We start from the raw sequence: 23,637 nt of genomic DNA on the forward strand, positions 1-23,637 counted from the left end.
GCTCCTAGTAGCAAAGTGTCAGGCTTTATTTATTTAGGAAAGTGTGTCAGTTTATTTTTTAATTCAATTTCAAATACCTAGCACAAACCACTGTGTGGAGGCTCAAATGTATTATTTACGAGCTACTATATTTATCTTAAAACAACTCCTAATCTATTTGAGATGAGCCGCTATAAGGCAGGATTAAGCTGAAATGAAAATGTCTGCAGTGGGATTTTACTAAATTGCTTTTAAATCACATTCTTAGTTAAACAGAGTTGAGTTTCCCAGTGTTCTGGTGAAGGCTATAAACCCCAATAAAGCAGAAAGGCTCTCTTTGCAAAACTTGCCAGTTTTACAGCAGAGAATCCCAGCTAAGGCCAAAGCCTTCTGCATGTGAAACTCCAAAGCACAACATCTGAGAGCAAGCTTTGCAAGGCTGCAGACAATGAGAGCTGCAGAGCTGTAAACTGACAAAATGAGGGCCCTGGTATTTCCAAATTGCTGAGACCCCCAGTGCCCGCGGCAGAGCCAGAGCCAGTGTCTGCTCCACTGGCCAGAGGAGGTAAGGATTTGTCTGCTCACGCAGCCTGGTCCTTCCTAAGCCACTGCGTTCATTTTATGCACATCTTATTAAGCTGAGATCAGGATGAATGCACTGGGTGACGTGAGGAAGGCAAAATAGCAGTGCAACTTGGTCTGTTTTTCTACACATTCAGGGAAATGTTTTTTAAAAGATTTGTGAAGTATAGGCAGTTTTAGGAATACTTGCCTGACACTCAAATCTCTGATTCTAATCTCTGGCACGCCCTTAGTACAGCATCTGTCACATCCAACAGCTGCATTTCATGCTGGATCACTCCTGCTGTCCGAGCCCTGCGCTGCATGAGCTGTGGCCTTGCCGGTGAGCCAGGGAGTCCCTGCATGCAGGGAGCACGTCTGCCACCCCCTGCGCACGCCCAGCACCACGTGCGCCCCGGGAGGGCATTCAGTTTTATTTCAGGTTCTGTAAAGCACTGCTACTATAGTCTACATTTTATCATCCTGAAGTTTATTTTCTTTTTAACTTTGACTTTTCATTCAAAGTTCTTAATTAATGTCTGGTAATATTTAAAAATAATGCGTTGGGTTTTTTTTGTGTAGGACTATAAAACATACATCCCATTGAACAGCCTCCATCTGAGAGCTCCAAGATCTCAAGCACCAAACTGGTGCCATTTTACTCCTGATATGGCACATTCCCAAGGCAAAACCCTCCAGCACAGAAAAGCTGGGATAGAATTCCTCAACAGAAATCACCAGGAATAAGAGAAAACCTTAACAAGAGACTATACCAACAAAACCAAACAGAACAGCTATATATTCGGTTCAGCCAAAGCAAACAAAGTGAAGTTCCCACTACGGTCAGTAGGTTTAACCTATGCTTGGGAAAGCACTTTCTGGTATTTATTAACACTGAGCATTTCTATTAAAAAGCCAGACCTTTTGCTTGTTATACAGAAGTCTTAACAAGACGGAGATTTCATTCACACTTCAAAGGTGGCTCAGGTCCATGCTGCTGCTGTACAGCAAGGCAGGCTCCAGGCTTCTCACAAACCGGGCTAACTCACACAACAGCTTCCTATTTTTGTCCTGCAAGGTCCTACTCTGAAAGCCCACGTTGCTTGCTCCCTGCTAACACAAGTGCCATACAGACCACTTCTTATCCACCTCCATCCAAAATGCATGAAAATTTGTACACAGAACTGCTGAAGTACAGTTAAAGAGGCATTTTAAGAGGACTAACCTGTGCTATTTGAATCTGTCGGAGGTCACCCGATTCTGAACTTCCCCAGCAGCTTCAATCTCGTTTCCTGTAGAGTGGCATGTGACACCAGACTTCCTCACCGCACCTTGCATGACTCGCTTCGCTCACTTTTTAAAACAATTAAGAAACTCACTGTCCCTTACAGCATGTTTAAGAGCTTTCTGCTCTCATGTTGAGCCACTGACATTTCTGCATAGCCAAGGAGTCCTCCTCTATTGCCTCCTGAGTCACCCCAGGACTCAATGGACCTTTTTGTACTATTTCTTTGTATTAATACCAAACGCTGAATATGAGTCTGTTACAGTATGCTCAGTCCCCCCACCCTGCTCCTTCTTTTAAAGAAGAAACAATGCAACAGTGGAGAATGCAATTATGCTGCAGGAGTAGGAAATTTCACTTCAAGGATATTTATCAGATTTTCAGAGTGATAATGAATGGATTTATTCAAACAGATGCAGCTATCTAAAATTTTCAGAAATATTTTTCATTTGAACATGGCAAACAGCTTTCACAGGAGTTTGAGTCCTATGAAAAATAGGTTATGACTTCAGAACAGTAGAGGTTCTCTTCTCAGTTGTATTATAGCAGTGTGCATCCATATATTGCCATTCAGTGACTGGACAAACAGGCCCAAACACATGTCTCAAAAGGAAAGACAGTCAATTCCTGCATTAGAGGAGTATGATTACAGGATTAGTCAAAAGGTGGTGCTTTAGCAGATTTTTTTTTTAAAAGGCACATGAATTTTGGAAAGGCAATCTAATAGTAAGTGCTACCAACACCAGAAGTGCTGACACAGCCTAGACAAAGTTTGAAGACCTGCCTAGTCAGAGGAGAAGCAGAATGGTCTTACCAGCAAGGAGATACTGCTCTGCTGAATGATGCTCCTTGTTGAGCATGTTAAGGACCCTTCAATTAGGCTAATGGACAGATGGAGATCAATTAAATGTCTCTATTTAGTGAGAGCTAAAATAACAACAGCCAATGCCTGTGGCACTGATCAGCCTGGCAAAGGCTGAGTGAGAGCAGAGGGGTTACACAGCCTGAGGGGTTCCCTTGGAGACTGATTGCAAACACATGTGCTAGGGCACTGATTGGACTTAGCTGCACTTAAGTGTGGGTGTGAAGAACCTGAAAGCAGGAAAAGAGTGAACAAACAGTGATGTTGCACAATTGGGGTGCAAAGCTTTCAGCAACAACACTCCTTTATGGCTGTCCTCCCATGGCTATTCATTTCTCTCACCATGTCCCACAGCTCTCTCAGGTGTGTTGGCACAGTGGTTCCACATCCCATGCCATGGACTATATTGAGGAACTGATCTAGTGTTCAAAAGTTGATCAGTGGTGGTTTTTTTGTTCATTTGTTTGTTTTTTTTGGTTTGTGTGGGGTTTTTTTTGGTGTTTTTGTTTGGTTTTGTTTGGTTTTTTTTTGAGGGGGGGGGAGTGGGGAAGGGAGTGTTTGGTTTTTTTTCCTGCTCACTCTCAGACAGCAGGGGACAACTCCTGGCACAAAGCTTGCTGTGTGTGCTGCTACCCAGGCTGTAATACAAAAACACAGCTTACAGCAAGAGGCCCAGAGCAAACCAACAGGACCTTATTCTTTGGCCATTGCTTGATGCATTCTATGAAATTTCTATATAAACTAAGAGGTTTCCACTAAAAAGATAATATTTTAAATTAAACTGTGCCAAATAAAGACATCAGTGTTGTGAGCAGCCTCCCAGTGACCACAAGCCAGGGGTGACCTCCCTGTCTGCTGCCTCAGGCCTTCCTCCACCACACACTAGATAACTACTATCAAATGAGCCAAATTAGCTCTGTATTGGGTTTGCATGGCCAGGTTTTGGGAGCAGGGGAGCTACAGGGGTGGCTTTTGTGAGAAGCTGCTAGAAGCTTCCCAGTAGAGCCACTGCCAGCTGGCTCCAAGATGCACCTACTGCTGGCCAAGGCTGAGCCCATCAGCGATGGTGGTAGCACGTGTCGGATAACATTGAAGACGGGGGGAAAAGAGAGAATGTGTTCAACAGCAGTTGCAGCTGGAGAGAGGAGTGAGAATATGTGAGAGAAACAACCCTGCAGATACCAAGGCCAGGGAAGAAGGAGGGTGAGAAGATGCACCAGAGCAGAGGTTCCCCTGCAGTCCGTGGTGCAGCCCATGGTGAGGCTGGCTGTGCCCCTGCAGCCCATGGAGGTCCACAGTGGAGCAGATACCCACCTGCAGCCCATGGAGGACCCCACACCAAAGCAGGTGGATGCCCAAAGGCTGTGACCCCATGGGAAGCCCATGTTGGATCAGGCCTGGCAGGAGCTGTGGCCCCTGCAGAGGGGAGCCCAGGCTGGAGCAGGTTTTCTGGCAGGACTTGTCAGCCTGCGGGGGACCCAGGCTGAAGGACTACACTCCATGGAAGTGACCCAGGCTGGAGCAGTTCATGAAGAACTGCAGCCCATGGGAAGGACTCACATTGGAGAAGTTTGTGGAGGATGGTCTTCCAAGTGAGGAACCCCAGGCTGACGCAAAAGAGTATGAGTATTCTGCTTGAGCAGGAAGGAGCAGTGGAAACGATGTGTGATGAACAGGCCAGGGTCAATCCACCACAAGCTCCAACAATTTTTATTGGTGGGTTAAAGTAATCTGACTGATCCTGCTGGAAATGAAGTGGAAATGGTTTTGAGGATCCCTCCTGCCCACAGCGATGCAGAAGTAGTGATCCCTGGCAAAGAGGCAGTGACAAACAACAGGATTTCACAGAGCAGCACGTGCCTGCTGCCAGGGCTGCCAGCTGCCAAGTTCTGTGCTTATGTAAGAGTAACTGCACAAAGATAATCCTACCTCCTCTGGAAGTTGGCAGACACAACATAAAAAGTTGCTGGATAATGGGACAAGCTCAGGAAAGGACAGGATCTGTTCAGGCTGACAAGGCCAGACCAGCACAAATCTTTCTAATTCAAAAAACTTCAGCAGATAAGTATGGAACAAATCATAACCATCTAATAAAAGATATGAGTATTTTAAGTGTAAAAGTAGAGGATACACACACAAAAGGAAATACATGCATGACTGAATAAAGACTAGTCCATAAAATGGATGCTTTTGCATCAGACTCTTTGGGCGCACAGACGCCTACTTGCGCACACACATCTGCGGTTGTCGCGGGGGTGCCTGTGCAAACACATGTCCGCAGATGCACCTGCTCTGGTTTCGTTTAAAGCTTCGGGCCAAATGGCCAAGGTATTATTTACACTGGAAGCCACACTGGAAGACACTTGAGAGCACTGCAAGACACACACAGCTGAGGGCTTTTCCCCTCGGCAAGCGTGCAGAGATGCGACACGCCGGACCCCGAGGCGCAGGGGTGCTGAGGGGAAGCGGCAGGGTTCAGGAAGCGGCCATGTTTGTTCTCTACACACTGCCTCTTTGTCCTCCCACAGCTGCTCGCCCTGGGGGCCTTAAGGCAGCCTGAATCCCTCACAAAAGACAGGTTATTTCTCTCCATTTTAAGAAAGGACTACACTTACAAAATCACTTTCAATGCGTCAGCCCCCACGTGAAGATCTAGCTGCATATACTAGACCATGCCAGAGCTGTGCTTGGAGCCACTGATGGGGTAAATGTAGTTTTAATCCCCCCCAGATAGTCTGGGTTGTTCAAGATGAGAGGAATTTGTTTGCCCAGCAGGTAACTCACAGCAGTATCCAAGCTGCTTTTAAACTGTGCCCAAGAAAAACAGCCTCCCAGGGTGCTGCTCCAGCTGAGTCCGGAGCGCAGCGGCACCTCGGCATGCCCTTCAGCTGTGTGACACTGGGGGACTGGCCGTGTCCACAGAACCCTCATGCAGCAAGGTTTGCCGAGCCACTGTGGACACCACAGGTTCTGTCAGCTCCGACCACGGACTATTAAGATGTGAAGAGAAACATCTGAAGCCTGATAAATTCTGTCTTCTGTAAACAAACCACTTATTTCCCCATCCTTGTCACAGATGAGGAATCTGTTGACTGGTAACTTCCAGAGGCCTGATGCCTCAACAGGACTTTTGGCAGTAATCTGCTTTTAACTAATGCTCTATCTCACCTTGTATATACACAAGACCAAACCATGTCTCTATCTTTTGAGTGGAAAGCGTATCTGGAGCTCTTCCATATGTACACCTGGGTACCTAGTGGAGACATGTGCTAGTAATGCTGCAGATGGCACAAGTTGTTTCTGAGACCGTAAATTGACTTCCCTTCACTTGCCATGAGATCAAACAGCATTTGATTTATGGATAAAAGACCACCCCGGCAGCAATACTAAGTTGCACAGTGGTCTGACAGATAAGCTACACAGGGATGTTAACAGACACAGCTGCAAAGCTATTTACACAAATAATTTGCTGTCCTGTGCTATGGGGATAAGAAGGCAATTATGGACTGAGGTTTTTGGTTTAGGTTAGAAATGTACACAACCCTGCATCCACACATTTGAGTATACTAGACACAACGATCCAGGCTAACGGACCATGCCGAATCCCAGCATTCAAGCCCATACATACCGCTTGACTTGTAAAAATAGGCCCTGTTTATTCATTATATGGAAACTCACCCCTTTCACTGATACGGCTGAGACTACACACACAGAGAGACTAGTGGATATGGCAGGGACTGTTTTCTGTCTGGTATCTGTCACCAACAAAAATGAAAAATTAACATCTCAGCGACCAGGCAAAACAACCTGTACTGCTCCTGACCTCAAGCAGGCACACCACTCGCGAGTGCAAGAGTGAGCAATTGCATGGAGCTGCTAATATGCAGCTACAAAAAAAACCAAACCTGAAATCTGTTTGCCAAATCACCAGATCCAAGCACTAATATAGAGGTGTTCAAACCGCAAAGCAGGAGCACAGTCAGCAAGAGTTTGTTGAAAGAATTACAACCAGGCATGGAAACTGGGACTTCTCAGTAGCATGTAATCCCTGCTGTTTCCATTTCCTCTTGCTCATTATCGGCACAGACGGGGGCTGAAGATTAGCAAACAGTGGGTGTTTGGGGTGAATTAGAGCATGTGTGATGTAGAGCTAGGTACCCTGGTGGCATCCATGCAACTTCATAGAGAGATGTAAATATTTAATGTTGCCCACTACATTTCTTCAGAACAATGAAATATTAACACATTCCTTGGGGGTGGGCTATTAATATAGATAAAACAGAGTTCATCTTGACCTTCATCCAGGATGTGAACAAAACATGATGGTCAAAATTTTTTTGGCAAATTCCCCCTTTATAGCCACATGTGTTTGGAAGATGAGTTTCCACACTGCTCCAGTCCTGTCTGAAACAGGAAAAAACACAATCTCTGCGACAAAAACCTTCACACAGCTACACGCATATGAGCCAGGAGATTTTCAGCTGTCACCCTTAGTTTTAGCCACAAGTCACCCTTTCAGAGGAGAGCTACGTAAATAAAAGCCATTACTAAGAAAATGTAACACACCTAGAAATGCCTGCAAATTTCTTTACCGGAATGGAAACTGCTGAACTGACAAACCTTGTTCTCCAAAAGTTACTTGTCCTCCCTGCCCCAATAATATAGATATTAACAGACTCCTAAAGAAAAGTCCTTTACTGCACATGTATTATGAAATATATCATAAGATACATTTCTAAAAGGGGAAGTCTATATCTGTATCTCTTGAAGTCTCTTCACATTGTTATACATATTTCAAATAACCATAATTTGTTCTCATGAACCAAAAAAGAACTTCTATTAGCAGGAATGGCACTGGTCATTGCCTGCAATACTTAATTTCACATAAAGCCCCATTTCTTAGTTTGCAGATTTTTCACACAATAAGCTTCAGACATAGTTTCTCTTTGACCTAATCAAAGAACATGGGATTACTTAACAGGTCCACCAACATAAACAATGCGTGCTGTCTTCCCAAAGAGTGTTTTCAACAATTCATGCTCAGTAAAACTTGCCTAGCTGTCTTTCCAGAGCAGTATTTGTTACACCTTGCCAATGGCATATCTAGTCTTCAAGCACCTTTTCAATATATAAGCGTTGTTATGATGGTGATACTAAAAGATAGCTATTATTGAGCAATTTGTCTTCAACTATTAGCTTAAGTCTTAAAGTTTAAAAAGCTTCGGGTATGGACAATACAATGAAGAGTGTTTATATGCTTGCTTACTTCAGTAGAAAGCATCAATTGTTTTGAAAGATCACACTTAAATCTGAGTAATACTTTGTATTAAAAATTTCCATCAGCATTTGTGTATACATACTCATACACGTATGTACAAGTGAAAAAACAAAATCTGCACCATAGAAATCATGACCCACTACAACATCCACACATTTTAAAGTCACAAAACCAATATTCATTGACAAGAGCAATTCTTCAGCTGACACATGCCATACAGTTTCAAGCTATTACTTCTGCTTAGTTTATTTCCCTTTTACACTATTTTCTTACTGGAAACACTGAAAACTTTTGATTAGGTAGAAAATAGAAAGGAAGCTAGCTAGAAGCAGGATAATACAGGCATATATATTGGTATGATTTCACTGGAGACAAGAGCTGTGCACCACTTTGTAGTAGGGGCATCCTGTCCAAAGCTCATTCCCTTTTACTTATTTATTCTGAAAAAAAAAGTCCCAGTCAGTGGGAACTTTAGTCCATTTCTTGCATTCTTCCCTTGGGTGGTATATTCCACATCAGGAATATCTAGATGCCAAATATAGTCACAGATCGGAGCCTGTGTGTATTTGCTGAGTGACTATAATAGAAGCAGCTTCTCTGCTGTATAATGGACAAGATCTTTTATTCCTTGCTTAGGTACAAGTGGCAGCAAACCCATACTGACTGGAACTACAACTGAGTAAGGTCAGCAAGATCAGATAATGTGTTTTTCATTAATATTTATTGAAAACAATATTCTCTCAATAATAAATAGAAGGAAGGCTTAGTATATTAATATGTATATCAACTGCATGACACATCTCATTTAGTTATCTATGCAATTACTATGAATTCAGAGAGTTTATTACTATGAATTAGGAGAGCAGTAGTTAAAAAAAGTTACAGTCACAGGGAATTGCAGAGCCCATGAAAACCATCCAGATAACAGCCTTGGAGACTAAAGGTCTCTGTTTCGTTAGACAGCAAAACATTCAGCCCCACTGAGAGATCCTACACTTCACTTGCATGTAAGGGGCAGGTCCATGGGAGACATGCAAGTGACACTGTTCACCCCACTATGCCCAGCGTCGGCCCTGGTCCAGATCACTCATTAGCTACCAGAGAATAGTTTCAAACCCTGTTCACAATCCAACTGCTTCATGATAGCTTTCAGTGTGGAAGCCATCCAATGCCATCTTGAGCAGGAACTTCTGTCTTGCGGCCCTGGGATTACCAACTCATTGCACTTAGACAACACTATACGTGACAGAAAGCAATGTTTAGTCACAGCTCACCTTGCTTACAGATGAACTGCTGATCTAGAAACAGAATGTCCCATATTGCCAGTCATCAAAACCTGGTTTCATCAGCTGCTGAAGCCAAGCAGCTATCAGGAGACTGTACTCACAGTACATAAAGCAACACCTCTAACTCAGAGGGTCTGGGGACACCGTGTTGTCCCCACAGCTAGAGAAATACAAGGAGCTAGGCTTCTGATGCCTTGGCTATGTAAGTTCCAATAAGACAGTTAGGAACCAGCACTCAGGATAAGCCCCCAAATGTGCAGGTTAAGATTGAGTGGAGGCAGTAGTATGATATTCTAGCTCAGACCAACTTGGCATCAGGTCTCCCTTGTTAACAGAAGTCCCAAACAAGAATACAACTGAACTTATGATCATCTCTCTGTATCCCACATTGCATGTGTTTTGTCTCTTCTTTCTCAATACCAAAAAGCCAAGCATTCAGCAGAGAACAGATTAAATTTATAGCTAAGCATATGGTTTATGGCTCTGAGGGTGTTACCTATGCACAACAGAAAACCTTGGCTCTATGTATTTCGAAGAATGGTTGTCTGAAACGTTGCTGCTAACAGGGCTGCAGCAGTGACCTAAGAGAACAACACAGAGGAAGCAGCAGGGGCCTCCTAAAACCCTCCTGCTCAGCCTGAAGAATTACAGCTGCCCCACTGTAAGGATAACAGGGTGGGGGGACAACCACAGTATGGACACCTTAGGGGGGGCAATAAGATTAGTCATGGGCATTCCAGTAGAGCCTATAGTTCCAGTTGGTCTGTCGGCCACATCCCAGCAGAGCCAGCTCATCCCAGCATGGTCCCTCATGGAGGATGAATTGTGAGGAGATGCTCCCCAGCTCCCACCAGCAGTGCCTCTGAGCATCCATCCCCACACACTGCAGGAGTTTAAAGGTGTTTCTTCACCTGCTTCCCTGTTGCTATGTGCTACCAGCGGGGGCTCAGCAACACCAGCTGTGATACAGGCTGTTTATTCCTGCTTGAGGTGTCATGATGTTGATAGTTTGGATTTAAGTAAACTTGGTGACATACTTAACTTTGGGCTTTTTGCTGCAAAATGGGACAACGACTGTTCTAACTTTTAATGCCAAAGTCAGTACCTCACGTCACTATTGGGAACTCCAGCTTTGAAGATCTTTGGTGGTCCATTATTGTACCCCTAAGAACTATTTTTAAAAATCCTTCATTTTATATTTGCCCTTATACCAGACAGGATTCCTTAACAGCAGGGTCCAAGATCCTGCACTGATGCACATTACAGAAAAGGAGAGTAGCACCATGGGTCACATGCTCCGTTGAGAAGTGAAGAAACCAGGGCCTGAACATGCCAGAGTTATATACAGAGAAGTGACAATTTCACTGGACAGAACTGAGGTTTATTGCATCAAATACACCTGCAGATACTCTGGGTTTTTTCCTCCCTGGTACAGTCACATCACAGCAACCCTCCAAAACTTTAGATGGAGGATGTTAAGCACTCTGGAACTCTAAAGCAGAAGAAAGAGGGATCCTACCTTCAGGATGTAATTTCCAAAAATAACCAGCAGTCTCCAGAGACCAGCGGGAGGACCTCCAGAAGCCTAATGGAAAACAGGGTTTTTCCATTGTATTTTCATTTGCTTCTGTCCATACCTCACAGCAGATGGCCTAGAACAAAGGCCTTGAAAGCTGTAAATGCTGTGGTATATACTATATATACTATATACCACGTGGTATGATTACCATAGTTTCCTTAATGCTTCATCAGTCTTGCCCATCAGTGATCGAATGGTGATCACACATATTTGTGAGAAGAATAAAAACTTTCAGTCTAAGCAAAAAAGAGCAGTCATATACCACTCTAAACTACTATAAACTTCATTATTCCTCCTAAGAGGAAACTTTGTTAAGGAACTTTAAAAGTAACACAAACCAAAAGACAACAATGACAGTTCTTTCCCTTGGAAGTAAAAAAAATCCCTCAGTGTTCTCATTTAAGTACTACACATGATGACATCCAACCGGGTTTTACCCTGCAATTCACTCACATTATCAGGGATGTTCTGCTAAACAACTGGCACATTTTAGACGAATAAAGAGGGAACTTGTCCAGTCATCTCAAGCTGTTTGTCAGTTATGGAACACTTCATTTTCTACTTCCCTGTAGCAGCTCAAGTTAATTTGTCTTCCTCTTGACTCCAGTCAGCATGCACACTTTTTTTAAAGACACACAAATGAAAAGAAGAAAAAGCTATAATAAAACTTGGAGACGCTCATCCTGCAGAAGCGCTGCTAAGAGGAGGATAACCAATAAATGAGGAAATAAATAGCGCTCTGGTTCCACTTAAGGGGACAAATCAGTATAAGTATGCGGCAACCCTTCAGAGTAAGATGCTTCACTTCAAAAAGCATCATCTTATTTGAAATTAAAACTAAACAAGACAAGAACACAAGTTGTTCATTTACACCTAAGGACCACTAATCAATTAAATTAAGAATAATCGATTTAAAATAAATTGTGCCATGAAAAAAGTTTTCTGTGCCTCCCTAAACCACCTATTCAGATCAAATGCAGAACTTGTATTTGAAAATAAAGTAGGAAGGTCCAAGGGAGAATGATTTCCTTACGGTTTGTTGCTGCCTAGTATTAAAATAAAGGTTTAGGGCTGTCTGCTGCCATTTGAGAGTTTCAAGTTCCAAAATCCCACTGGAACTATTGATTAAAAAAGTTGTACATTTAATTAATATGTTTCTTTCAGTATCAGAGTAGTATTAGTCTGGGGGTGGTTTAAAAATGCAACCTGCAGACAGGAACAATGATCTACTGGTAGGTGTTGCCTCTGTGGCCTCAAATGAATAGCATTCTGTCTAAAACTGACATAGTCCTACTTGCATACCTTCCTTATCACCACTTTTCTATAATTTCATTTTTCATTTCATCCCATTGGAATAGAAAATGCATTCTGCTGGGCATTGGTCAAATGCGAGACCTGTCTCAGAGGTCTCAAAAATCAAAGACGATGTATGACCATATGAAAAACAAGGAGGAGCAGCTGACCAAATAGAGATACATATAAAGAGATCAAAACATTGAGTCATGCAATCTCATTTATGTGCATGAGCACATGGTTTGTTTACTTACAACATACACAATACATAGCACCCTTTATGATTTACACTAAATACTTCCTTTAAAAACTGGTTTCTGTAGATCAAAGGTAAAAGTAAGAGTGAAAACTCTCTATTTTGGATTTCCACACCAGAGAAAAACCTTTTGGAAATGTTAGACAAAGAAGGTCAGTTTTAGGTAAATCAAGACATGAGGAGAGCAGTGACTGACCCACTGGCCACAGGAGGACTGCTGAGTTGGGGTAAACTGAAGGACAGTAGAGCTTAATACTGCATGGCTGATGCTGGCCATGTTTGCCAAACCACAATCCAAAATGATCCAAAAAGAGTGACAAGTAGTATCCTTGAATTACTAGCAGAGAAACATTTCCTCAGGTAGGAAACTAGGATCAGGCTGATGCTAATTACAAAACCAGTTACCATGCTGTTTAGACTACTCATAAAAAGAAGGTTCCTGATTCATGCCACCCTCTTATAGCTCTGTAGTGCTACCCCAGCAGCTGGAGCTTGCAAGCAGCCTCCAAGCACCTACATCTTTCCTCAGGGATAAGGGTAATTTGAGGGCAGCTATAAGGTCCCACCATTTTCAGAGCCTACAGGTGAGGTGAGCTAATGAGGCACTGTCTGCTGTTCCCATCTGAAATAGCAAAGACACCACTGATCTAGGGCAGCAGCTCTCAAACTTAACTGTTCACATCACAACTTTAAGAGGGGAAAAAAAAAAAAAGACAAGATAAAGGGTTTGGGAAGGGGTGGGAGTCATGGAAGGAAGCTCAAGCAAACTCCTCCTTGACTTCTTGAAAAAGGGGCGAGGGCACTGGGCACACAGACTGGTCTGGAGGGACGCTGTATCTGCTGGAATTCCTTTCACCTTCTTAATTCCCAAGAACAAGTATTTTGAGGATTGTATTTTACATATTTGGTAACACTGCAGTCACCTTTTCACCATCCAGCAAAAGAGAAGACAAAAAAAAAGCCCCACATCTGAAAACAAAAACAGAGCATGGATCAGAAAATTCATTACATAATCTTCTTTAGTTCTGAGTATTAAATCATAGACTAAGTTTTACATACCCTCAGGGTTCAGTGGGGAGAAACTCATGCTGCTAACCAAACCCTGCAGTATTGTGCTGAGCCTGTTACAAGCCTGGGGCAGAGTCGAGCCACCAGCTGTCTGCACCAGCACATGCTCACATGCACCACAGGTGCTGCCCTTGCTAAGAAATCCCAAATTCTCAGCTCTACACGCACCCCATTGTAAAGATGCCCTTTCTAATGTAGAAGATAGTTTGTTGTATTCAGCCACACCACTGAGCATGGCAAATCTGGGATCCATTCACAAGCACTCCCACTTGTCCTGCCTCCACCACAGCCAGGTGCAGCAACCATACCCATCTACCACGCAAAGCTGCCCAGACAATTCAGCTTTATGTAGCTGGCAGGCTCAGCTGTTCCAGGGTATTACTCCAACACACAGTTCTCTTCATGAAACAGCAGTGCACATGTATAATCCAACAACAGGTTATGGCAACAATAAAATAACACATTATTATATCTGATTTCTGTGACTTAAAGGATTTCCCAACTTTCCGTGCCTGCTGATGCCTTAGTATTTAGAAACCAGTGTCAAGTGAGTTATAAAACTGATCTGTTATTGTGGTAAGTGATGGACAGATCTGCTGAATGATGCAAGGCTCCACTGACTTTTAGTTATGCTTATGTAACTCCACAGCTTCACAGCTGCTAATAATTAGCAGATGACCTGCATAAGTGCTAGACAAAAAGAAAAACAACCAAAAATCAAGGAAAGGAAAATCCTGCTTTATCATTTCAGAAACAAGCTACCAAAACAAGAGTAATGATTTTTTTTTAAAACCTTCCATGATTTTATTTTTCTCCTCTCAACAGAATTCAAACAAACACAGCATAACAAATTCAGCATAACTTATAACTGAAGATCTGAATGGTGCCTTGTTCGTAGCATTTGGATTTGAAATACAGATGCAGTTAACTCACAGCTTAACTGCTTCCATGGTACTCTTCAAAATGCTGATCTGTGTTCTTCTCAGCTTCCAGATTTTAAAGTTTTCTTCAATTTTTTTTTTTTTTTTAACAAAGAGAGATTCAAACTTGGATTCAGTGTACAGCTTCCTCTGCTCTTTTACTCTCTTAAAAATAAGAGATTAATTGTTATGCAGCAAACTGGGAATAACATCACTTTCTAAAAATTTCCTTTGCAGCTCTTGTCTTTATTTCACCAAATTCTTTTCCAGATCTGATGTTCTCAGTGTTTCCTGAATAAGTCAATGCAATAAACTGTTTTTCAGTTCTAAAAAAACCCTATGAATATGACAGAGTAAAAAAAAAAAATATATATATCTTTTGGAGGGAAAAAGTATAGTCTCTGCTGAGTGATCTGAAAGTAGAGTAGGGAAAGGAGATGGTTTTATGTTTAAAGACAACATCTTCTAGCTACTAAGGCACTAGTCTGCCAGTCAGGAGATTTATGATCCTTTCCCAGCACTATTACTGACCTGCTGCTATGAGCCTTTGGGCTAAGTCACTTCCCTACACTATGCCTCCCTGTACACTCCCCTTTTCAAATCTTTATTCAGACTTTGAGGCCATTTTTGGATGCCTTGAGACCACTTTTATTCCCAGATGTTCTGGGGACAAACAAAAGCAGCCATGCTTATCTGGTAATGCAGAAACAGCATACAGCCAGCTGGAAAGAACTGCTGGATCTCATCTAGCTCAGAGCAGGGCTAGCCTGGCTGAAAGCAGATTGCTTGGGCCACATCTGGTCCAGTTTTTAGACCATTTCCAAGGACAGAAACTCCACAATATCTGGACAAGCAGTTTCAGTGGCTGGCCATTCTCACCATGAAAGACCTTACTGGCAATGATTGTAGGAAGCAGTACAACAGGCTGAGGAATGCAGATTCTTCTCAGGGTCACTGCTGGTCCCCTTAAGTCAAGGCCTGGAAAAATTCAGAGAGAAGCCTGCTCCACACTGCCTGCTCTTCATGGCAAGAGGATTTTGACATTCAAACAGCATTCACCAAAAATATTAGAGGGAGGAAGAGGGAATCACCCCACTTCCTTAAGTTATCACAAGAGCAACATGCACAAGCTACTTGGGGCTTGCTGAAGCTGCCAAGAGCATTTCTTTTAACCTCTATATTACTTCCCATTAAATAATATCTTGTCATTTCTGTAGCAGGAGAGAGATCATCAACTTTAGCTCAAATGATAAGAAGGTGAGCCCTCTCATGAAAACATTAACTGGGGGACAGGAGGGCCCTTCACATGGACTTGGTCACAGGAAGGAAATGCAGGAGCTACACACATACTGAAGAGATTAAAGATAACAGGTGCAACATAAACAGCTTAAGTATTAGGAACTTTTGCTTCTGCAACATTAATAGCTTGAGAACATACAAAATTAAACATTTTCACTCCAAAGTGTACTTGTGTGTAATTGGAACCAAATGTAGAAGAACCCTAAAAAGGTTACAGCAGAGTTAAGTGTTAAAAAACAGACTCATACACTACTCCTTGTGCTTCCCGTTTATCTCCTTCCAGGAATAAGGAAAAACTTTCTATTCTGAACTCCTTTGATCTCTCAGATTTAGATGAAACTGCTCCCTTGCCACTTGCGCCTCCATCCTTAGAGACGCTCTTCACTGATCTTTGTGAACCATGTTGGATGAGGCCCAAGGACAGCTGCTCTGTCAGACCTGTGTGCCTGCAAGGCTAAACAGCAGTCACAGTATCTTTCAGAGCCCTGATGTTCAGGGTTATTTCCACTGAAAAAAAAAGTCTTTTCACAATTCAGGTTTCACAACTCAGCAGCAGTGGCACACTGCTTGCAGAGAATTGTAATAAGAGTACTAATGTAGTAAACAGCTCATTGATTTCCTTCCCCTTCCTCCTCTTCAGATATCTAGATATATGCACACACATAGCTGCTGCTACATGAGAGTGCTACAGTGCTATCATACTGCTCACCAGAAGCATCCAAAGTATTTTATATGAAACCTTCTACTAAAGCACAATTCTAGACATCTTTATTAAATTTAGTTTTGTAACAATCACTTTTCTGGGCTATTTGCCAACTAACAGTTCAGCAGTTATCATCCAATAACAGATAGGTTTTCACATATGTCTTTGAAGTAAGAAGCTAAGCAAGCAGGTGTTAACCGCCCACCCAACAGCACATAGAACTAATAGCAGCCTTGAAGATTTGCGACCACTTCCAGTACCCTCATCTTTGATTACTACCAAGACCTATTCTACCAACCCAAAACTTACTTTCTCCCCATTTAAAAGATGTTCCCCCAACTCAAATACTATGGATGCTGAACCAAGCTATCCAACAGGCCCTTTTTTATAACAGATCCAATAGACCAAACTCTAGAGTGCACTGCTCAAAAGAACAGCAGAAAGTGCCTGCATTAGAGCAAAGAGTAAGAGAAGTCAGTAGAAAGAAGACAAAAACATTTAATCAGACTTGAATTTTTGTAACACTTCATAGTGGTGAAGTAGCCACAATTAAGATATGTTTACCTTGGCAAAAGCATAGACTTAAAAGAAACCCTTCCCTTGCTGTTGTATCTCTGTTTTTCATGGTTTCCGTGCAAAAGTCCATTATCCAGATGAAGATTCAATGTAGTTAGCACAGAACATTTCTGATGGCTGTTGCATAAAGACATTATAGTAAAATGCATATACCAAGTACAATATATGTGCCTCTAAAGGAAACCTAAGAGTTCCTGTCCTGGTGTCACATTTATCACACAACACAAACACACTCTTTTCTTTCTTCAAAAAAGCTCGGTGTTTATACAAGTGAGGCAGAAAGCTACTAGCCGTTAGAACTTTATGCACTATAGGAAATGGAGAGCAATACTGCAGTGTGTTCCCTTCAGAAAGGGATTAGCATTGCTCCTGCTCTTCAGTGGCTTCTCCACTGAAGAGTATCTGAAGGTCTCCAATATAAAATTCATATTTATTGTCACAAGTGGGAAATTGCTCCTTCATAGCTAATGTGTTTTTCTAGACGCACACTTTCAATTCTGACTCTACTGTTTAAGTAAAAGCACCAAAGCCCCGATGCAATTTTGTGATAAGTCTGACAGTCTCCTAAAACAAACAAACCAACCCCACAACAACACAAACCACCAAACAAACAAAAACCTATACTAAAACCCCTATACTAAAACAAACAAACAAAAAGTAGAAAAAAAGAGAAAGGTTTAAGAGTCACATAGCAATGCAGCTCCCAAATACAGTACTTTGCTACCTGATGCCATTCAGAGAGTAATGTAAAGTGTAATTTCAGTAGAAATACTAAAGCAGCAGCAGAAGTTAGGACACATCTACAGAGCTTAAAATGTTTTAATTCCCATTTGCTGGGCTGAGTGATCTCAAAGCAGGAAGCAGGGGAAAGGCACCAAAGGGCTGATGGGGACATTTCTACAGACAAGAGAGCAGCTGCTGCTGCTTCTACTCACCTCTCTCCTTTCCCAGAGGTTTTTAACCCAGATTGTTGAACCTTTCAGCAATTCAGTTTATAGCAGAACCCCACAGATAAGTGGGAGGCTGAATGAGCTGCAGCACAGGGGGAGGTATATGTGACCAGCAATATGAGATAAGAGAGGATGGGAGGAACATGAGCCAAACAGAAATCCCTAAGCTGCCAAGGGCAATGTGTAGAGTAACTGCAGCCTCCAGGGCACAGCCCCTGCCCCAAAGAGCTTGCATTCCAGTCAAGGCCAACCACAGCAACTGGCATGCCTCTCACTTCACATTCCTCGGGAACTTGCCTTAACCAACTATGGAAATAGTCATTTCATGTACAACATGGAGAACTACACATTTGACAGGCAGATGCTAAGGGCAACATGCTGCTCAGCTGGAGGTCAGAGGATGCTGAAGAGCCACAGAAGAGGGAGGCAGAAATACACACATAATACTTGAGGAATGAAAAGCAGCACTTTCTCAAGGAACCATAAGAGAGACTCCAGAGATACAATCTCATATTTTTAGGATACTTGCTCTTGTCCCAGCTAAACAGATATTTAAATAACATTTATGCACATATAAAAAGCTTTTCTTTTCCATTCGTAGCTTTCCTCTGTCCCCCCGATTCTCTCATACTCTCTTCCTGAAACTCCCTTTCTGTGTCTGCCCTCCCCTCACGTGCTCCCACCGCACAGAGGGCAGAAGTGCTCCAGAGCAGCTGTATTTCCTCCTCACATGCTCCTTCCTCTGGCCTGCTCCAGCAGAGAGGAAAGTCCACGCCAGCTCAGCCTGCCTTGTGCTTCACAGTGCCTGGGAAAGTGGGCTGCCGAGCTGGCCCGTCCTGCCATTATGGAAGGCATGGCTCCCAAGCAAGGCACACCGTGGGTAATGGGCAGAGGACAAACACTCTGAGAGAACCTCTTTTTCACATGGCCTCTTGGGCCTCTGTGCTGTGCTCACAAATTGGGCTTGGAGGAGCTAACAGACAGAAGAAACAGAGGGAAAAGCAGAAAGAGTGAAAACAGGTGTGAACAAGGAGCAAAACACATTGCCCATCCTCTGGAGGTCAAGTGAGAACAGCTGCTTACTACAAGCCTCCCTTTAAGGAAGCACTACAGGAATAAAAGAACAACTTAAAGTATCTCACTGTGGGCTCCTGAACAAGCGCACTCTACTATGTGGTAGAGACGATGTCTGTATCACTTTTGTTTTAACTCAGAAGCCTGAGCAGTGGACATGGTAGCAGCTGAAGAACACACACCTTCAGAGAAGGGATCCAGTCCTGCACTGCAGAAGGTGTTTATTAAGAGATGAAGCATAGCCATTAGAGTAGCAGGGGCAAGGAAAGGGAGAGACAAGCTAAAACTTTAAGAGTGTTTACTTGAGGCTCCCAAACCGGACTCCTTCAAAAAGCCCCCAAGAGCCAGCTTGCAGAGCAGAGACCTGCTTAGGTTGCCTCCACCATACAGCCTAACTGCAATGTTCACCTCAACATTTGCTACAGATGAAAACATTTGCAGGAGGAAGGCTGCAACACAGACACCTGCATAAGCTAGCAACCATAATGGTGCCCTCCTTGGGTGCCACACAGTGAGACAGGGGCACGTACCCCAGAGTGGCTCTCTCCACTCTGACACACCAGCAGGATTGCAAGCCTTTGGCTGCACCACAGCAGGGATGGACATGGATGCCACCAGCCACTTCCCTGGAGATCAGGGCAGAGGCACAGTCTGAACTGCCAAGAGGGACTAAAGGCCGTGTCCAGAGGCCAACGCCATCCTCCATCCCGGGCACGCACCCAACCCCAGGGGAAGCAAGGGAGAAGCAGAGAGGGCTCCCAGCCCCGCAAGCGCGGCTTCGGAAAGCAGGAGGAGCACGTCCCAGCCTGAGACAGCGCAGTCTGGAAGAAAAGAGAGAAAAAGGAAACAGGCACGAAGCGAGACTCGGCTCCCGGGGCAGGACCAGCCGCGGACGCTGCCCCGCCGGGCGCCCCGACCCCAGCTCCCGCAGAGCGCTCACCCCACGGGGGAGCCGAGCCTGGCAACCCCAGGGCTGCCACCGGGGCCCTACCCGTCCCGCCGGGAGCAGGAAACGAATCCCCGCCCGCCTCCCCCAGAGAGCCGGCAGCCCCGCGCCCCCTTACCGCGCTCCGGGCGGGCCAGGCGGCGGGAGGGGACAGCAGCTCCCGCCAGCGCTCCAGCCGCTGCGGCGGCCGGGACATGTTGGGCCGGGCGGCTATTTATAGCGGCAGGAAGCGGCGCGGCGCGGCTCAGGGGCGCCGCTCCCCCGCCGCCCGCGCCGCCGCACATGCCCCGGGCCCGCAGCGCAGCGGGGCGGGCGGGGGCGCTGAGCGCTGGTCCGGCTCACCCGCGCCCGGGGTCGCTGCCGCCGGCTGGCAGCCTCGGCCCGGCCAGCGGAGAGAGGTTTTCCTGGGGGTGGCCCTTCCCGGGCGGCGAGGGGCTGCTGGTGAAGGCCGTGCCCCGCGCCCGTACCTGCGGTTCTGCTGTCCCAGGTGTTCAATGGAAGTTAAAACCAGTCAGAGTTAGCAAGATAACCACGTTACAGAGAAAGCTTTTCAGGTTCCCGAGTACGAACGACCTGAACTGTGAATACTGGTACATTTTCGAGGGGCTTGCCTTGTTCAGTCCCTCATCGGTTCCCTGGCTATACCCATCACCTGCATCGCCAGCTCTTTTTTCAGTAACCTCTTGGCCTATGTTGCATCCACTGGCTGGGAGTGCCAGAGGGAAGGGGTGTGCTGGACGCTCCTGCTCAGCACTGCCCCAGCTTTCTGGGATGACCACGAGCCCCAGAGGCCATTACACAGGGTCTCCCTCTCACCTCAGCTCCTGATGCTCTATTTGTCTGCAGAGTTCTCAACATGCTTAATTTTCCTTACCTGCCTCCGATGGCCTTGATGGCAGCCAGCAGGGGAGGGGAAGTGGAGCTTGGGGAATGGCAAGGCAGCAAGCAGAGACACACACAGTGGAGTAAAAACATAATTAAACAGTGGGAAAGAGGTACTTGCTTTTCCCCTTTTAAGGTTTGCAGTATGCAGAGGTGTGGGAAGGTCAATTATGCCTCTCTACATGATGCCCCAAAAGGCATTTGTGCTTCTTACCTCAATTAACTCATGCAGAGATGGCTTTGCCAGACAAGTAATAGATTCTGCTCCCTTTTCCCTCTCAGCTTGACTAAATTTTCTAGAAACAAAACTTTTGTTAATGTTCTTGGGTCCAGCACTGAGGTCTTGAATGGATCTCTCATGCTTTTGTTTCTGTAAGTTTTCACAGCTGCATAACACTGTTGTCTAAAACATATGAATGTTAGAGATAGGTGTCCTGAAGAACTTAGGTGTTCTTGGTTCACATGTCAAAGCAAGGTCAAAGACTGAGTAACCTTGTGTGCTAAGCTAACCTGCTACAATTTACTTTCATGTTTTGACCAAGAGATGACCGGTTGCCCAAAGATAGCACTATGGTGAGACACACAGCCCTAAGAGCAATGGCATTACTGGTTTGACTAAAGTGCAAGGTTTCAAACCTTGCCAGGCTTTTATTAATATGTAGGTAATTTCTCTGTTTCTGTGTCATTGCATGCTTGGAGCATTACAAGATGGACACAAAAACAGGTACAATTTTTTCTCTCTACCCTCTCCTGACCTACACATGCAACCTAGATTAGCTTGCAAGCAAAAATTACGGAGCTTACAAGTGGAAAAACTGCAGGTACTCTGTGTTTACTGCCTTTATAGACCTCAAGCTCCTTAAAGAGGGTCAGAAATCCACATGAGGCTCCTAAGCACGGCATACTGCATTTGGGTCATTGGTTAGCTGAAAAGTCACGTAGAGGCAAACAGCTTCCTCTTGGCTATGTACTGCAGAAATACCATGTGATGTGTTTATTCCAGTTTCCATATGGGATAAATAACAAACGCTGATACAGATCTGCTTGGCTGTTAGAAGCTGCAAAGACGTGCTGCGGTGGGAGATGCGTGCTGGGATGACAGGAAACGACAACCCTTGCTAGGAAAGAGTTCCCCCTTTATGGGGAATCCACCAAGTGACCTATGGTCACCATGCTGCCTACAAACCGCTCTGGACTCTTGCCTGCTGATCTGTCTGGTCTGTTGCATGTTAACAAGTGAAATTGTCCTGTCCTTGTTGTAGATAATCCACCTACAGCCAGCTGAACTCAGCAGGGCTCTCCGAGTGAGCATGGAAATGGTTGCTTGCAGGCTGGCCGTTTTCCATAGCTCTGCCAGTCTTCTATACTTCATCAGAGACTGAAGTGCAATTGGTTTACAGAATCTTTTGCAAAGCAGTATGTCATTACCCTGTCTGTAGTTGGGATGTGATTTCCAGAAAGGAAGAAAGTACTCAGAGCTTTGTTAGAAGCCAGTGTCTGCACAACATCCATCTCAGAGGAGCTTGGAAGACTTTGTACCAAATAATTTTTCAGGAAGAAAAAGAGGGAGGGATGGAATTTACACCCAGGAGCATGCCTAGGGACCTGGAGGCTATGCTAGGCTTTATCTAGCACTGGTGAACGTATGAAAATGTGAGGTCTTGAAGCTGGATCCAAGCACAGCAACCTTTGAAAAGTGTTCGAAGTCAAAAGCGTTTCTGCTGTGCTAAACTATCAGTGAGGTTTAAAGGCGACATCTTGTATGTTGCCATACAAGAAAAGCTTTTCAGAGTGGTGATGTTCTTCCTTTCTCCAACAGCAGCACAGTGTTTATGAACTTTGTGGGTCCTGTATTACACATTCTCTTTCGCCCTGCTGTCTCTCCCCACTGTGGTTTGCTTCAGCTGTGGAAACAGGAACTGCTGAGTCAGCACGCTGATGAAACTGCTCTCGCACATCTCAGGGAGGCAGCCACAGCAAGGAGGTTGGCAGCAGCTTATATCCTGGAGAAAAAATGAGTACTGAAATGGTCTTACAATTGCCTGAAACAATAATCTGATTTCTTAAAACCTCTGAAACTGAAAGAGGCTCCAGGAGCTGAGCACTAGTTGTGGGTGGGTGATCACACCAGGCATATGCAAGCTTGTGGTCCAGCGTTTAGAGTTCAGTGAATGTCATTTTCCTGCTCACTCTGTTGATCAACTCAACTGTGTTTTACAAAGCTGGGACGCAACTGACTCAATAGGCAGAGTAAGGCCATCAAATTCTGCCTGGTGACAATGGGGAGCAGCCTGTTCTGATTACAGACTCACACAGAGGTGAAATTGCTCTCTTGGTGCTGGTATAAGGTAATGGACTTTTAAAAATGCAAACAATCCCTTCAGAAGCATCAGCTCTCCTAAACAATGCAAGTGCCAAAGGGGAAAGAGATTTGGGATGACTGCATCTCTCAGAACAAAATATCTGGGGCAGCACAAAGTAGCTGGAGGTCAGCTAAAGGGGTTGGAAGGGAAAGTTAATTGCCAAATCGTTTAAAAATTAAAAAGAGAATCAGACTGAAGAAGTTGGCGATGTTCCAGAGAACTGTTCTATTAAGGACATAAATAGGATGTTATCAACAAGATCAAAGTGAACAAAAGCAGGTTTAATAGCAAGAAGATTGCAGTTAAAAGAGGGACAAGTTAACTGCCCAGAGGACTATCACTGTCAAAGTGACACCTTCTCACCCAGAGGCCCCTGGTCTGCTCATTTAAATGAGGTCTGCTTACTTCAGAGCCATGGTTCTTGCATTATTTTTTACACTTATTAGAGAAGCTCAACAATGAGTGCATGAGGCTTGT

General features: G+C 44.4%; 1 protein-coding gene across 11 annotated transcripts in view; it reads right to left on the bottom strand.

Annotated features, from left to right (window-relative positions):
* The window catches only part of WIPF1 (WAS/WASL interacting protein family member 1), a 57,396-nt gene extending 37,149 nt beyond the window's left edge, over positions 1-20,247 (bottom strand). For 4 of the 11 annotated variants that reach the window (XM_065068818.1, XM_065068815.1, XM_065068820.1 and 1 more), the window contains exon 1: positions 20,034-20,172. Coding sequence is in view for 1 of the 11 variants with exons in the window: in XM_065068813.1 (XP_064924885.1) it covers positions 20,034-20,199 (166 nt within the window). In the remaining 10 variants the exon portion in view is untranslated. Of the gene's footprint in view, positions 1-1,765; positions 3,161-17,880; positions 20,010-20,033 lie in introns of those variants that run through there. The other 7 variants (XM_065068821.1, XM_065068824.1, XM_065068823.1 and 4 more) reach the window with 5 other exon arrangements.
* Between the last annotated feature and the right edge of the window lie 3,390 nt (positions 20,248-23,637).

Source organism: Columba livia, chromosome 7 (assembly GCF_036013475.1).
Source record: "Columba livia isolate bColLiv1 breed racing homer chromosome 7, bColLiv1.pat.W.v2, whole genome shotgun sequence".
In the NCBI taxonomy this organism is placed as follows: Eukaryota; Metazoa; Chordata; class Aves; order Columbiformes; family Columbidae; genus Columba; species Columba livia.